This window comes from Somniosus microcephalus, chromosome 16, assembly GCF_052327205.1.
Source record: "Somniosus microcephalus isolate GS21.2 chromosome 16, FLI_Smic_1.0, whole genome shotgun sequence".
NCBI classification, from domain to species: Eukaryota; Metazoa; Chordata; class Chondrichthyes; order Squaliformes; family Somniosidae; genus Somniosus; species Somniosus microcephalus.
This window is the reverse complement of record NC_141002.1, coordinates 27807157-27821513: the sequence shown is the minus strand read 5'-3', so window position 1 is coordinate 27821513 and position 14357 is coordinate 27807157. Positions and strand designations below refer to the sequence as shown.

Here is a 14357-nt window from a genome sequence, read left to right as displayed (position 1 = left end):
GAGCGCGAGAGCGCGAGAGCGCGAGAGCGCGAGAGCGCGAGAGCGAGAGAGCGCGAGAGCGAGAGAGCGCGAGAGCGAGAGAGCGCGAGAGCGAGAGAGCGCGAGAGCGAGAGAGCGCGAGAGCGAGAGAGCGCGAGAGCGCGAGAGCGAGAGAGCGCGAGAGCGAGAGAGCGCGAGCGAGAGAGCGCGAGAGCGCGAGAGAGAAGAGAGAGAGAGCGCGATGAGAGAGAGAGAGCGCGAGAGAGAGAGAGCGCTGAGAGAGAGAGAGCGCGAGAGAGAGAGAGCGCGAGAGAGAGAGAGCGCGCGAGAGAGAGAGCGAGAGAGAGAGAGAGCGAGAGAGAGAGAGAGCGAGAGAGAGAGAGAGCGAGAGGCGCGAGAGGAGAGAGAGAAGCGAGAGAGAGAGAGCGAGCGTCGAGAGAGAGAGAGCGCGAGAGAGAGAGAGCGCGAGAGAGAGAGAGCGCGAGAGAGAGAGAGCGCGAGAGAGAGCGAGCGCGAGAGAGAGAGAGAGAGAGAGAGCTGTAAACTTTCATGCCAATAAAGCATTTTAATTGGAAAAATTGGAATTGGAATTGGAGAGCGCGAGAGAGAGAGAGAGAGCGCGAGAGAGAGAGAGCGCGAGAGAGAGAGAGCGCGAGAGAGAGAGAGGCGGCGAAGAGAGAGAGAGCGTGCTGAGTGAGAGAGAGCGCGAGAGGAGAGAGAGCGAGAGTGGCTGAGAGAGAGAGAGCGCTGAGAGATGAGGAGCGCGAGAGAGAGAGCAGCGAGAGAGAGAGAGAGCGCGAGAGAGAGAGAGCGCGAGAGAGAGAGAGCGCGCGAGAGAGAGAGCGCGCGAGAGAGAAGAGCGCCGAGAGAGAGAGCGCGCGAGAGAGAGAGAGCGGGTCGAGAGAGAGAGAGAGCGCGAGAGAGAGAGAGAGCGTAGGGGAGAAACAGGGAACAGCGTCATAATTTATTGTATTACATACTTAAACAAAATTCTTAAGTTTATGCAAAATATCATGCCCAGCAAAAGCCAAAGGTTATAGGGCAGAGGATAATCACATGAAAGGTGCTCAATAAAGCAATTGGTCTTTTGGCCAACATGAAAGCTTTAAATGCTTCACTCTTGTTGCAGAGGCCAAGGTTTACTCAACTGGCTTTTGGCTGTGTCCCAAAAGAAGTTGGCCCAATCTAAGCAGTTTCTTATTAAACGGAGCAATCTGATGACAGAATATGGTACACCGAAGTTTCTAATATCACAACTTGCTATTTAAAACCAGGTCTATAATCTTCAGCACCTCTTAAAAAATAATTTGGACGGGAAGGTAGCCAAGTCCAAAAAAAAAAATAGCTGTACAAGTGATTGCTCCCCACTTCACTTCCCAGCACATAGCCATCTGAGAGACTCTGCAGTCTTGTCTTCTGCGACCTTTTAGCCCAATGATAAAAAGGTTTTCCCTCCTTTCCGTTCTGTAGTTTTCCAAATTCGACATATTTGAGTTAACAGACTTGGATCCTTTTCTTGAGATGGGTGTTTTCTTTCAACTTCTGGCAGGTATGATTAAGGGGGATCTGATGGACACAGTCAGCTCTATATCATCCAGTCATCAATGGAACAGTCTGCCCAGAACAACCTTCTAAACCACACCAATTTGGATGTGACTAGCTGATGAATTCTTTCTTCCAGAGCCCTTTCCCCCCCTCTAACTTCTGCTGGTGAAAGCCAAACTCGCTCTTGCTCTTCCTTCTGAAGGTGGTCAATGTGTGTACACTCCTGGCTCACCCAATTTTCACCAGAAACCTCCATCTTATTTGCAATTGGGTATTTATGCAGAAGAAAATTAACAGCACCATCTACATTTATTGACAGTCTATTCTATATATTGAGGACATTTTCTAATCTATCCAATTAGAAAAATGTTAACTTCATACTTGTAACTTCATACTTGTAGTTTCCAATTCCAAATTCAGAGCCCAAGTTAAAGGAGTTTAGATCTGGATCTTCCACAACCTTCATTTTTGAATAGATAACTTGCATCGTTCCTAGTACAGGAAACTTTGGTTTTGCTCGATCCACCGGCAAAAATCAGGAGCCGTTTCGTTAGGTTTTTTTTTCTTCTTTTCGTTGCTTTTTTCCCCCCAACCAGTCAGGCTCTGCAAGGTCTTGCTGAAGCTGTTGCTGAGCTAGAGACGCTTGCAAGGTGTGGCCGACTGTTTAGAAGCTGTAGCAACAGGGTTTGTTGCCAGATACAGAGCTCAAAAGCTCCGTATGTTTCAACATTAGCGCTGGTTTGTCCGGCAGTTTTGATGGGACGGCAACAGCTCGGTCCCGTCGGTGCCGGATATCAGTTTCCTGTGTATGGCTCACAACTGGCTTTGCAATCCATCACAAAGTCTGATTGGATTTACATCAAGCTCTACTGGGCCTCGCTCCTCTGCCAAATTTGCCCAGTTATCTTTGCTGTCCAAGATGATCCTAGATAACGCAGCTTCTTTATTCGATCACCAATCAGATCCTTAAACCCCTTTCCGCTGTCCTCAACTGCAAACAAGTGCAAGGCACTCATGGATTTCTACCAAGATAGAAGTCATTTCATTCAGCTGCCTCTGCTTCTTCCGTCCTACACCTTCCCCAAGCCACACCTGCCCCCAGTCCACTGAACTCCCATCTCACATCCTCTCCAATCCCATCTAATGCACGAGACGCACCTCTTGACCCCATTCCCACTAAACTGCTGATGACCTAACTTCCCTTCTTGGCCGGCACCCCCCCCCACCCCACCCCACCCACCCCCACATACAAACTGACATGATAAATGGTTCTGACGAAGGGTCCTTGACCCGAAACGTTAACTGTTTCTCTCTCCTCGATGTTGCCGGACCTTCTGAGTGTTGCCAGCATTTTCTGTTATTTCCGATTTCCAGCATCCGCAGTATTTTGCTATGATAAATGGTTCGCTCTCCACAGCCACTGTTCCCCTCTCTTTCAAAATCACTGTCATCAGCACCCCCTCTGTCCTTGTAAACTACTGCCCCATCTCCAACCTCCCTAAAACATTGTTGCCTCCTCAAAACCCACCTTTATCCAAGCCTTAGATCACCCCATCGACACAGGATATACGGCACAGAAACAGGCCATTCGGCCCAACCAGTCCGTGCCAGCACTCCTGCTCCACTCGAGCCTCCTCCAGTCTTTCCTCATCGAAATCTATCAGCATATCCCTCGATTCCCTGCTCCATCATATGCTTGTCCAGTCCCTCCTTAAATGCATCTATACTATTCGCTTCAGCCACTCCCTGTTGCGAGTTCCACATTCTCACCACTCTCTGGGTAAAGAAGTTCCTTCTGAATTCCCTATTGGATTTCTTGGGGACTATCGTATATTGATGGCCTCTAGTTATGTTCTTCCCCACAAGTGGAAACATTCTCTCTGTATCCACTCTATCAAAACCTTTCATAATTTTAAAGACCTCTATTAGGTCACCCCCTCAGCCTTCTATTTTCAAGAGAAAAGAGACCCTGCCTGTTCATCCTTTCCTGATAATATGTATACACTCTCATTTCTGATATCCTTGTAAATCTTCTCTGCACCCTCTCCAGTGCCCCTCTATCCTTTTTATAATATGACAACCAGGACTGCACACAGTACTCAAAGTGTGGTCTAGGTTTAGCAACTTCCCTACTTTTCAATTCTATCCTCCTAGAAATAAACCCTAGTGCTTGGTTTGCTTTTTTTAATGGCCTTGCTAACCGGTGTCACAACTTTGTGATTTGTACGCCGAGATCCCTTTGTTCCTCTACTCCACCTAGACTCGCACCCTCCAACTGATAAGTGACACCTCTATTCTTCCTACCAAAATATAACACCTCACATTTGTGTGTGGAACTTCATTTGCCAATTTTTTGCCCATTCTGCAAGCTTATTAACGTCCTCCTGTAATTTGTTGCAGTCCTCCTCAGTATTGACTATCCACCCACCCCCCCACCCCCAATTTGGTGTCATCTGCAAATTTAGAAATTATGTTTTTGATTCCAAAGTCTAAGTTGTTAATGTAAATTGTGAACAGCAGTGGTCCCAGCACTGATCCTTGTGGAACACCACAACCCACCTGGTCATTGTGAATAGCTACCCTTTACTCCCACTCTCTGCCTTGTCTCGAAGCCAGCTATCCATTCTGCTACTTATCCCAATCTGCATTCTCTGACCTTATTCATTAGTCTATTATGGGGTACCTTATCGAAGGCCTTTTGAAAATCTAGATCAATTACATCCACTGCATTACCCGTGTCTACTCTGTTACCTCCTCAAACAATTCAATGAGTTTGGTCAAGCAGGATTTTCCCTTTTGAAATCCATGCTGATTAATTATACTTTGTTTCTAGATGTTCTTCTATTTTCTCCTTTAGTAGGGATTCCATTATTTTTCCTAACACTGATGTCTCCTTTGGTTCAGCATCTATTTTCTTCATGCCTCAGATACACTTTACAACATTTTTCTACATTAAATACATTATATAAATGCAATTGTGTTCACTAAAGGAAAGACTAAAGTTCAGTTTTCTAAGACTCTGCATAACTTGTGCTAGAATTTTATTGCTAAACTTGTAACAAATTCAAAAGGAAATCTATTATGGCAACTGAATTTGACTAATTGCCTGCACCAATTCAAATAGGTCAAAATATGTAAGCTCTAAACAGAGAAACACTGCATGTGCTTCAACTTAACACCTGGAGCTAACACCCCAGAATCCAATGCAGATGTTGGCCATTATTCTGCACATGACCACGCCAAGCTGGGTATATAATGGCAAGTTGATGTAATGCCAGAGAAATCCAGATTGCCAACTAGTCCAGAAAGGGTAGCATACCAATGTGAATGAGGTATGTCTCACCCAAGCCAGATAACCACTCACTTCTTGCCTCTCAAAGGCAAGAATATCTTTCTGAAGATTGAATGCCCAACACTACACACAATATTCTAAACGTGGCCATAAGTTGACAAAAGTTAAAATATTATCCATTTAATTCCAGGCCCTGTATATGTATTCCAATGCTAGCCTCTCACTGACTAGTGACTGTTCAATAACTCCAAGATCTTAACTCTCCTCCACTTTTACTGATGGCCAATCTATTTCTTATGTGTGCATTCAAATGTTTCATGCTCAATGTCCATTGCTCAGCACTTAACCTAACAACAATTAACAGTAATCTAGGAGCTTTTGCTGCCAGGGAAAATTTACAAATCAAAACAAGATTCTACACTCCGCTTATGAAAAAGGGTGCCGCCAAACCCTGGGATGTGGGGGTTGTCCTATGAGGAGAGATTGAGCCTATACTCTCGAGTTAAGAATGAGCGGCGATCTCATTGAAACAGAAGATGCTGAGGGGGATTGACAGGGTAGGTGCGGAGAGGTTGGACAGTCTAGAACTAGGGGGCCGTATGGCCTGCTCCGGATTCTTACGTTGTCCTTACGTTCAAACATATTTATGCAAATATAACCATTTTATGCAGTGAGCATCAGGAAGGTCAGATCCCGGTCAGTGCTGAATTGCCTGATCTTAAACCAAGCCAGCAGAAAGTGTGCAACAAATGGTCTCAGAGCCCCCGGGTTCATGATGGGGTGAAGAGGTGGAAACAAAAAAAATGTAATGCCAAGATCTTAACCCTCCTCCACTTAGAAACCCAATTGCTGTCCAGAAACATTATCCAGAAATGCATGTGTAACATCAGGAGACAGAATTGGTTGGACTGTGAAGTCTCTTGCGGTCAAAGAGCCTACGATATTACCAAATCTCATGCATAGTCACCTGGGTAAGGACAACCCAAACTGTATCCTAGCAATAATTAAATGCTCAGAAGAGGGGAAAGCCAAAAATCAGCAACAAAAACAGCAGGTTCAAGGGAATAAAATCAATGGTCACCCGACACGTCAATTCTTGCAGCAGACAAAATCTTAAATCTCCTACCTCAAGAATATAATTCCAGCCACACTCATTAAATACATCATATTGAAAATGTTCTCGATAGACCTCTTTTGCCTCTTGAATTTTCTCCTTTGTTACAACTCTGCCTGTTTAAAATTTAGAGGAAGCAATTTTCATTTAGAGATTGAACAACTGATCCAAGTTTGAGTTTTTCCATTAAGTTCCTGTGGCAAAGCTGACAGGCCCAACCTTTATACAGGAGCACAAAAAAATAGCAACAGCACTCATTGCCTGCAAAGACCATTTTGAGAAAGCCGGTTCATACAGACGCCGGATTAGAGCAAGTCCCTGCTCAAGGGGCAGCTGTCAGCGAAGTGAATGGCGAGCGCCATTCCTTCGAAGCTGACTACAAACCTTGGCTTGCCCGGATTTTGTGAAGAGTTAACTGCGTAAAACAGTACCAATACAGGCAAGCTGCACACACCTCTCCTGGTATCAAGAAATCCTGTAACACTGGACCCGACACCTGAAGTTTGCATTAAAACTGTTACACAATATTCTTCAAAGTCTATATGAACCCACATTCTTATCACTACATACAACACATTAAACTATACATCTCAGACTGGGTGATTCTATTTTCTATTAGTCGAATATAATTGAGCATGAGCATTAAGAAATCCTGAATAGCAATTATATGTTGCAGTAGAGGTAGCAATATTAAAAGTGATCTAAATACCTGCTTTTAAAATACTTGGTACACATGTTTAATAGCAAGATCAAGTTTCAAAAATATACCTGCTAAATATTTCTTCAGAATGTACTGTAAACCATAGAACACCGTTTCATCATAATACACCTTCTTGGATTTGATATCTTCTGCCCTCTTCTCACGACATTCAAAGTAAGAATATACCTTACTTGTGTTGGGTGGGTATTGCTGATAGTGAGTCACCTTTGTAAAAGGAGAAAGTGGAACACAGTAAATACAGTATACCCAAAGACTAATTGTAAACTAATATTTTTACAATGCACCAAGTGGCACTAAAGGAAGGGAAATACACAAAAACAATTGAACATAGCCACATTAGTTTATGATAACTGTCACTGGTATATAATAAATTGCTGGCAGAAACATTTCAAAATAGTATTAGGCTTTTCCTGATTTCTTTTTGGGATTTTTTTTTTTAATAAAGTAAATTTCCTAACTTGAGGACATCACAGCTAGCGAACAAGGAAGTGGGTAAACTCTTAAAATTCTAACTTTTTAAAAATGCTAGAGAGCGCAAACCAAAAATTAGGGCTCTCATGGGTAAAAGGCAAACGTGAAATAAAGGTGGACAAACTTTAAACATTTTAAAGTTGCTTAAAAATTTAAATTTTTATTAAAATGGATAAATTTGACACTGATCAAAATTACAATTAGTTTTTCAGGGCCATAACCTTTGTTCAGCAGTCAATACGCTATTAAAATCCCAGTTACACCTAATCCCTTTGGGTCTAACTTTTCGTGGAGAATTTAACAGCAGTATTACTGCGGAAGAGCCGAAGTTTCTATCAGTTTTCCTGATTTGAGAGATTTCACTGATTGCCAGCTCTGTTGGGGGGGGGGGGGGGGGGAAGAAAGAGAGAGCGGGTCACAGCACAGCCGGTGGAGGAGCAGTGAATGACAGGCCACAACTTCAGGGGAGAGGAGGGGGGGGGGAAAAAAGAGAGGAGGGGCGAGGGAGGAGAGGGGGGGGGGGGAAAAGAGAGAGAGAGATTTGAAGGTAAGGGCAGCTCCAGCTTACAACAAACTGTCACCAGGTACGCTGGAGAGGTGCAAGCCTGAACAGGCATGTGTTTTTGCTGAAGTCCCTGGTATAGAGCTAGATTAAGTAGTTGGTGCCAGATGAGCCTATCATTCTGGTGGGAGAAATTGAAGCTATTTACTACAGATTGAGCATTTTCCACCTGTCTACAGTTTGACCCTTGAGGTGGAAGAAACTGGGAAATGAAAGTGCAAGCTCTGGATTTCTGATAATCTGGGGGCTTTTGAGTGAGGTGATTTACTAATTTAACCTTTTCTCAAAGAAAACAAAATGTGTACGTTGTCACTATTCTTTCAGCTGTCTATTATATATGTTAAAGTTGCACAGTATTAAAAGGAATATGGTTTTATTTGCACTATGAATTGTTTGAATAGACCAGCACTTGACGCTCTGACACAAAACAAAAGTTATCATGAGTTTCATTATGTGTTAAGACATTTCAGTTTTTGGCGAATCTAGGGAGTCGCTGTTCAGAATGGGGTAACTTTCCACTTTTGCATTAAGCACGAGTCACTACACACGTAGGGCTTGGGATACATGTCCGTTAACTTGCCTCAGACCGTCCTTGTGATTTAGGTGAAATTGAAGAGTGTATGAAATGTATCAACTCCCCTAGCTTTTCTATCTTTTTTTTTTAAAGCTAGGTGGAACGCTGAGAGCGGGACGAAGATCCAGTTACCAAGGCTGGTGGTGGGCCAATTTAGATTGGGGGGGGGGGGGGGGGGGTCAGTGATGACTAATCCATTTGAAATGGAGTCCGTCAACCACAAAAGTGAGAACCACTTCCCCAGGGCACTTGCCATAGTGATTCCATCTGGTGATACTGCAGCAATTCAGTGTCCCCCCTACAGGTAGTTAAAAAAAGCCCGAGCCGGTTGAATTGATTCAGCTAGATGAGACGAGGAGGGGGGGGGCATAGAGATTCCTCTTTCCCCAAGAGCAGACATAACAGCAGAGTGCCAAATAGGTGTTTACAAACCAGCACAGTTACTCTGCTTCTTTAACACCCTGCCTGTGCCACCTATACAATCAGTGGAATAAAAAGATTACACTGATGAGGTAGATTTATATGCAAATTGTTGTATCAGGTTTTGTTTTCTGAAAAATATCTGACTAAATGAAAGCAAAAGCTTTTTTGAGGGAGAGAGTAAAGCTATCAGTGAGACTCGGAACCAGAGTAGTATTGTAAAAGCGCTCGTCAGACTTCTAAAGACAATTAATATGAGGTAGTATTGAAGTTGGAGAGTGCTGTATAATACAGTGGAACAGCCCAGTTGAGTTTGTTACACGAGTTACTGGAAATAAGGAACTGTAGAATTGTGGTAATGTCACTGGGCTAGTAATCTAGGGGTTTGGACTAATGATTGGGAGACACGAGTACAAATCCCACCATGGCAGCTGGGGAATTTAAATTCAGTTAATTAAATAAATCTGGAATAAAAAGCTAGTATCAGTAATGGTAACCATGAAACTACCGGATTGTCGTAAAAACCCATCTGGTTCACTAATGCCCTTTAGGGAAGGAAATCTGTCGTCCTTGCCTGGTCTGGCCTATGTGTGACTCCACACCCACAGCAATGTGGTTGACTCTTAACTGCCCTCTGAAATGGACTAGCAAATCACTCAGTTGTAACTAACCGCTATGAAACACAATAATACAAAAATCTGCAGAATGGAATGGGGAAATGAAGTGCAACAAAGATAAATGTGAGGTATTACATTTTGGTAGGAAGAATAGGGAGGTCCTATCACAGAGGGTGCGAGTCTAAGTGGGGTAGAGGAACAAAGGGATCTCGGAGTACAAATACACTAATCACAAAGTTGCGCAACAGGTTAGCAAGGGCATAAAAAGGCAAACCAAGCACCAGGATTTATTTCTAGAGGGGGGATAGAATTGAAAAGTAGGGAAATTATGCTAAACCTGTATACGGCTGAGCGCAAGGATACAGCAAGGCTATGGGCCCCGACAACATCCCGGCTATCGCGCTGAAGACTGTGCTCCAGAACTAGCCGCGCCTCTAGCCAAGCTGTTCCAGTACAGCTACAACACTGGCATCTATCCGACAATATGGAAAACTGCCTAGGTATGTCCTGTCCACAAAAAGAAGAAAAATCCAACCCGGCCAATTACCGCCCCATCAGTCTACTCTCAATCATCAGCAAAGTGATGGAAGGTGTCAAGCGGCACTTACTCACCAATAACCTGCTCATGGACGCCTAGTTTGGGTTCTGCCAAGACCACTCGGCTCCCGACCTCATTACAGCCTTGGTCCAAACATGGACAAAGGAGCTGAATTCCAGAGGTGAGGCGAGAGTGACTGCCCTTGACATCAAGGCAGCATTTGACCGAGTCTGGCATCAAGGAGCCCTAGTAAAACTGAAGTCAATGGGAATCAGGGGGAAAATGCTCCACTGGCTGGAGTCATACCTAGCACAAAGGAAGATGGTTGTGGTGGTTGAAGGTCAATCATCACAGCCCCAGGACATCGCTGCAGGAGTTCCTCAGGGCAGTGTCCTAGGCCAAACCATCTTTAGCTGCTTCATCAATGACCGTCCCTCCAACATAAGGTCAGAAATGGGAATGTTCGCTGATGACTGCACAGTGTTCAGTGCCATTCACAACTCCACAAATAATGCCCATGCAACAAGATCTGGATGACATTCAGGCTTGGGCTAAGTGGCAGGTAACATTCGCGCCACAGAAATGCCAGGCAATGACTATCTCCAACAAGCGAGTCTAACCACCTCCCCATGACATTCATTGGCATTACCATTGCCGAATCCCCCACTATCAACCAGAAACTTAACTGGACCAGCCACATAAATACTGTGGCAACAAGAGCAGGGGCTAGGTATTCTGCAGTGAGTGTCTCACCTCCTGACTCCCCAAAGCCTTTCCACTATCTACAAGGCACAAGTAAGGAGTGTGATGGAATACTCTCCACTTGCCTGGATGAGTGCAGCTCCAACAACACAAGAAGCTTGACACCATCTTGATTGGCACCCCATCCACCACCTTAAACATTCACTTCCTCCACCACCGGCGTACCGTGGCTGCAGTGTATACCATCGACAAGATGCACTGCAGCAACTTGCCAAGGCTTCTTCGGCAGCACCTCCCAAACCCGCGACCTCTTCCACCTAGAGGAACAAGGGCAGCAGGCGCATGGGAACACCACCACCTCCAAGTTCCCCTCCAAGGCACACACCATCCTGACTTAGAAATATATCGCCAATCCTTCATTGTCACTGGGTCAAAATCCTGGAACTCCCTACCTAGCAGCACTGTGGGAGTACCATCACCACACGGCAGCTCACCACCACCACAAGGGCAACAAGGGATGGACAATAAATGCTTGCATTGCCAGTGACACCCTGATCCCATAAACTGATATTTAAAAAGAAAAAAACAGAACCTTGGTTAGACCACACTTGCAGTACTGCGTACAGTTGTGGTCGCCATATTATAAAAAGGAGAGAAGCACTGGAGAGGGTGCAGAGATGATTTACAAGGAGGATACCAGAAATGCGAGGGTGTACATATTAAGAAAGGATGAACAGGCTGGGTCTCTTTTCTCTTGAAAAAAGGAAGAGGGGTGACCTAATAGAGGTCTTTAAAATTATAAAAGGTTTTGATAGAGTGGATAGAGAGAATGTTTCCACGTGGGAAAGAGCATATCTAAAGGCCATCAAGACAGTCACCAAGAAAGCCAATAGGGAATGCAGAAGGAACTTCTTTACGCAAAGAGTGGCGAGAATGTGGAACTCACAACACGGAGTGGTTGAAGAAAATAGTATACTGTAGATACATTTAAGCGGAGGCTGGACAAGCATGAGGGAGAAGGGAATGGAGAGTTATGCTGATCTATTTCCTCCTCGAAATCTATGAGGAAAGACGGGAGGAGGCTCGAGTGGAGCATAAACGCCGGCATGGACTGGTTGAGCTGAATGGCCTGTTCTGTGCCATATATCCTATGTAGAATATGGGTGAGGAGATTCCACCCATGTTAGGTACTTGACTAGAAAAAAACTTTTTTTTTCCCCCCCAGTACTTGTATTGTGAAAATGTTTCCAATTGTACTATTTTCACTTTTTATATTGTAACGAAAGTGAGTAAAAATTAGAAGTATAAACTCCCTACCTACTGTGAGGGTTAAGTCAACAAACCAGGACTAGTGTACAAGCGGACATCAAAAGGCTGGCAAGCAAAGAATGCACATCAGTCATTCGTGAACTATTGATGAGCAATTTAAATTTTGGGGGGATTGGAAAGAAGAAAGAAGCTTTAAACAGAAAAGCAATGCATCTCAGACCAAACAATCTCACTATAATCCAGAGCGAGCCGTACAGTCCTCGATAAACTTAATTCGCTTTTTCCCGAACGTTTCACCGTCACACTTATTGTACAAAAAATGGTGTGTCAATCGCATTTCTTGCTAAATAACACGGAGATACACTGCCTCCTTTCGGTTGAAACTGACGGAATTTTAGTTAGAAGACAATGTAGTTGTAATAGGAAGAATTAAAACCTAACCAATAATACCAGTACGTAAATGGGCAGATAAAATAAGAAAACCTAACTAGAAAAATACCGAATGATAGAAAAGCTAGGAGTTGATACATTTCATACATTCTTCAATTTCACCTAAATCACAAGGACGGTCTGAGGCAAGTTAACGGACATGTGTCCCAAGTCCTACGTGCGCAGTGACTCGTGCTTAATGCCAAAACCGACTGTAAAAGCGGAAAGTTATCCCATTCTGAGCTACGATGCCCTAGATTAGCCAAAAACTGTAATGTCTGATCACAACGAAACTCGTTGGATGACTTCCCTTTGGTGTCGGAGTGCAAGTGCTGGTCTATTCAAACAATTCATGCGCAAAAATCGTATTTTTTTAAAATTATGCAACTTTAACATATATAATACAGCTGAAAGAATAGCGGAAAAATATAAATTTCGTTTTCTTTTTAAAAAAGGTAAAATTAGTAAATCATCTGAATCAAAAGCCCCCGGATTATCAGAAATCCAGAGCTTTCACTTTCATTTCCTAGTTTCTTCCACTTCCAGAAAGAAACTGTAGGTGGGTGCAAATGGTTTCAATTTCTCTCGGCAGAATTAAGTTATTTAACCTCAGATTATACAGTTATCAGAGAATATGAATTAAATTGTGGAGGGGAGGGGAGGGGGGGGGGGGAGAAGACAAACTCTTGTACGTATTTCCATCAGCAGTGTTTTATAAAAAATATTTGAAAAGTAAGTTACACGCAAAAGAAACAATCTAGGACATTATAGCAAACACTAAACAACAGACAGGGTAGGGGTAAAGGGAGAGGAGAGTGTAAAACGAGGTGGATGAGCAGGACAGTTTCACTGATCTGACTGATTTTTTTCCCCCCAAAATGACCAAGCTGGGTTTCAGGGAGCGAGCAACCAGTTCCTCCATCAATGAAAGCCCGGGCTCAGCACCGAGTCCCCGAGGACTGGGGGGGGGGGGGGGGGGGGGGTGGAGAAAGAGAGCAGGAGCAGAGCGCAACTGGGGGGGGGGGGGGGGAAACCGACAGACAGGTGTTCACAGCGGGCTCTGACCGCTCGTCCGGCCGCCAATGGAGGGACGGAGCAAGCGAGCCGCGGCCCGGGCTCCCCCTGAAGAGGGAGAGAGGGAGGGGGCGGGCCGGTTAAATATAGACGCAGAGGGAGCGAGCGCCCGACGTTGGTTTAACCTTTCCAACTGGAACTAACGCGGCCTACGGCCAAGAGTTCAGCGGCGCCAGGAGGTGGCCCGCGCCCTTACCTTGTAAGAGTCGGTGGCCAGCAGAATGTTGAAATCACCGTTGCGGCTGTCCATGTCAAAGTGTGACGGCGGACTCCCCGCCTTGCTCGGGTCGCTCTGGAGGAGGAAGATGGAAGACGACAGTAGCAGAGGCGGCCCGATGTGCGCGCACCCTCCCACCGCTGCCGAATGGCTCAGCCGCGAGCGTGCCTCCTCTTCTCCCCACTCCCCGCCCACGGCCCGTCAGCACGGCGGCGCACGTCACTCTCGCGAGACTGCCGTCTTACTGGCCCCGCCCCTCTCCGGGATAGTGACGTTAAGCACGGGGCGCCGCGAGGACGCTAGCTGAGGTACCGGTCACGTGTACATTTTGTGGGGGTTGGGGTTGGGGTTCGGGGGGGGTTCTGCTGGGGAGGCAGCGGGTTTGGGGCGGAGCTTCGCGACGCTCGCTCGCTGCGTCTTCAGAGGGAGGGGCGAGCAGCGCCGGAGTGAGGCAGGCGGGCACCTGACAGAGGGTGGTCGTCGATTGGTCGAGCCGCCGCGGAGGCTATGGGGTTGGTTTCCCCGAGAGCGGGGGAACCTTGAATTTCCGGTTGAACGGCTGAGCAGGTTGCTTTAGAAAATGTCCTCCCATATCTGTCAACTGGACATAACTTGCCATTGCATTCAGAGCCCCCCATTTCCTACATTGTAACAGCGTCCACACTTAAAAGTATTTCATTGGCTGTAAAACATTCTGAGGTCGAGATGAATGCAAATTTTTCTTTTATTGAAAAATAGAAGCAGGAGTAGGCCATTTGGCTCCTCGAGCCTACTCGCCATTCAGTAAGATCATGGCTGATCTTCTACCTCAACTCCACTTTCCTGCACTATTC

General features: G+C 45.4%; 2 protein-coding genes across 3 annotated transcripts in view; one reads left to right on the top strand and one right to left on the bottom strand.

Moving 5' to 3' along the window:
* The window catches only part of nampt1 (nicotinamide phosphoribosyltransferase 1), a 48025-nt gene extending 34332 nt beyond the window's left edge, over nt 1-13693 (bottom strand). The window contains exons 1-3 of the mRNA XM_086008721.1: nt 13504-13693; nt 6699-6855; nt 5943-6046 (exon numbers count right to left, since the gene is read on the bottom strand). Coding sequence (XP_085864847.1) covers nt 5943-6046; nt 6699-6855; nt 13504-13557 — 315 coding nt within the window. The 5' untranslated portion in view covers nt 13558-13693. The remainder of the gene's footprint in view (nt 1-5942; nt 6047-6698; nt 6856-13503) is intronic.
* A 58-nt stretch (nt 13694-13751) lies between these two features.
* cdpf1 (cysteine rich DPF motif domain containing 1) overlaps nt 13752-14357 on the top strand; it is a 44741-nt gene continuing 44135 nt past the window's right edge. For both annotated transcript variants that reach the window (XM_086008724.1, XM_086008722.1), the window contains exon 1: nt 13752-13832. The gene's annotated coding sequence lies outside the window, so the exon portion shown is untranslated. The remainder of the gene's footprint in view (nt 13833-14357) is intronic.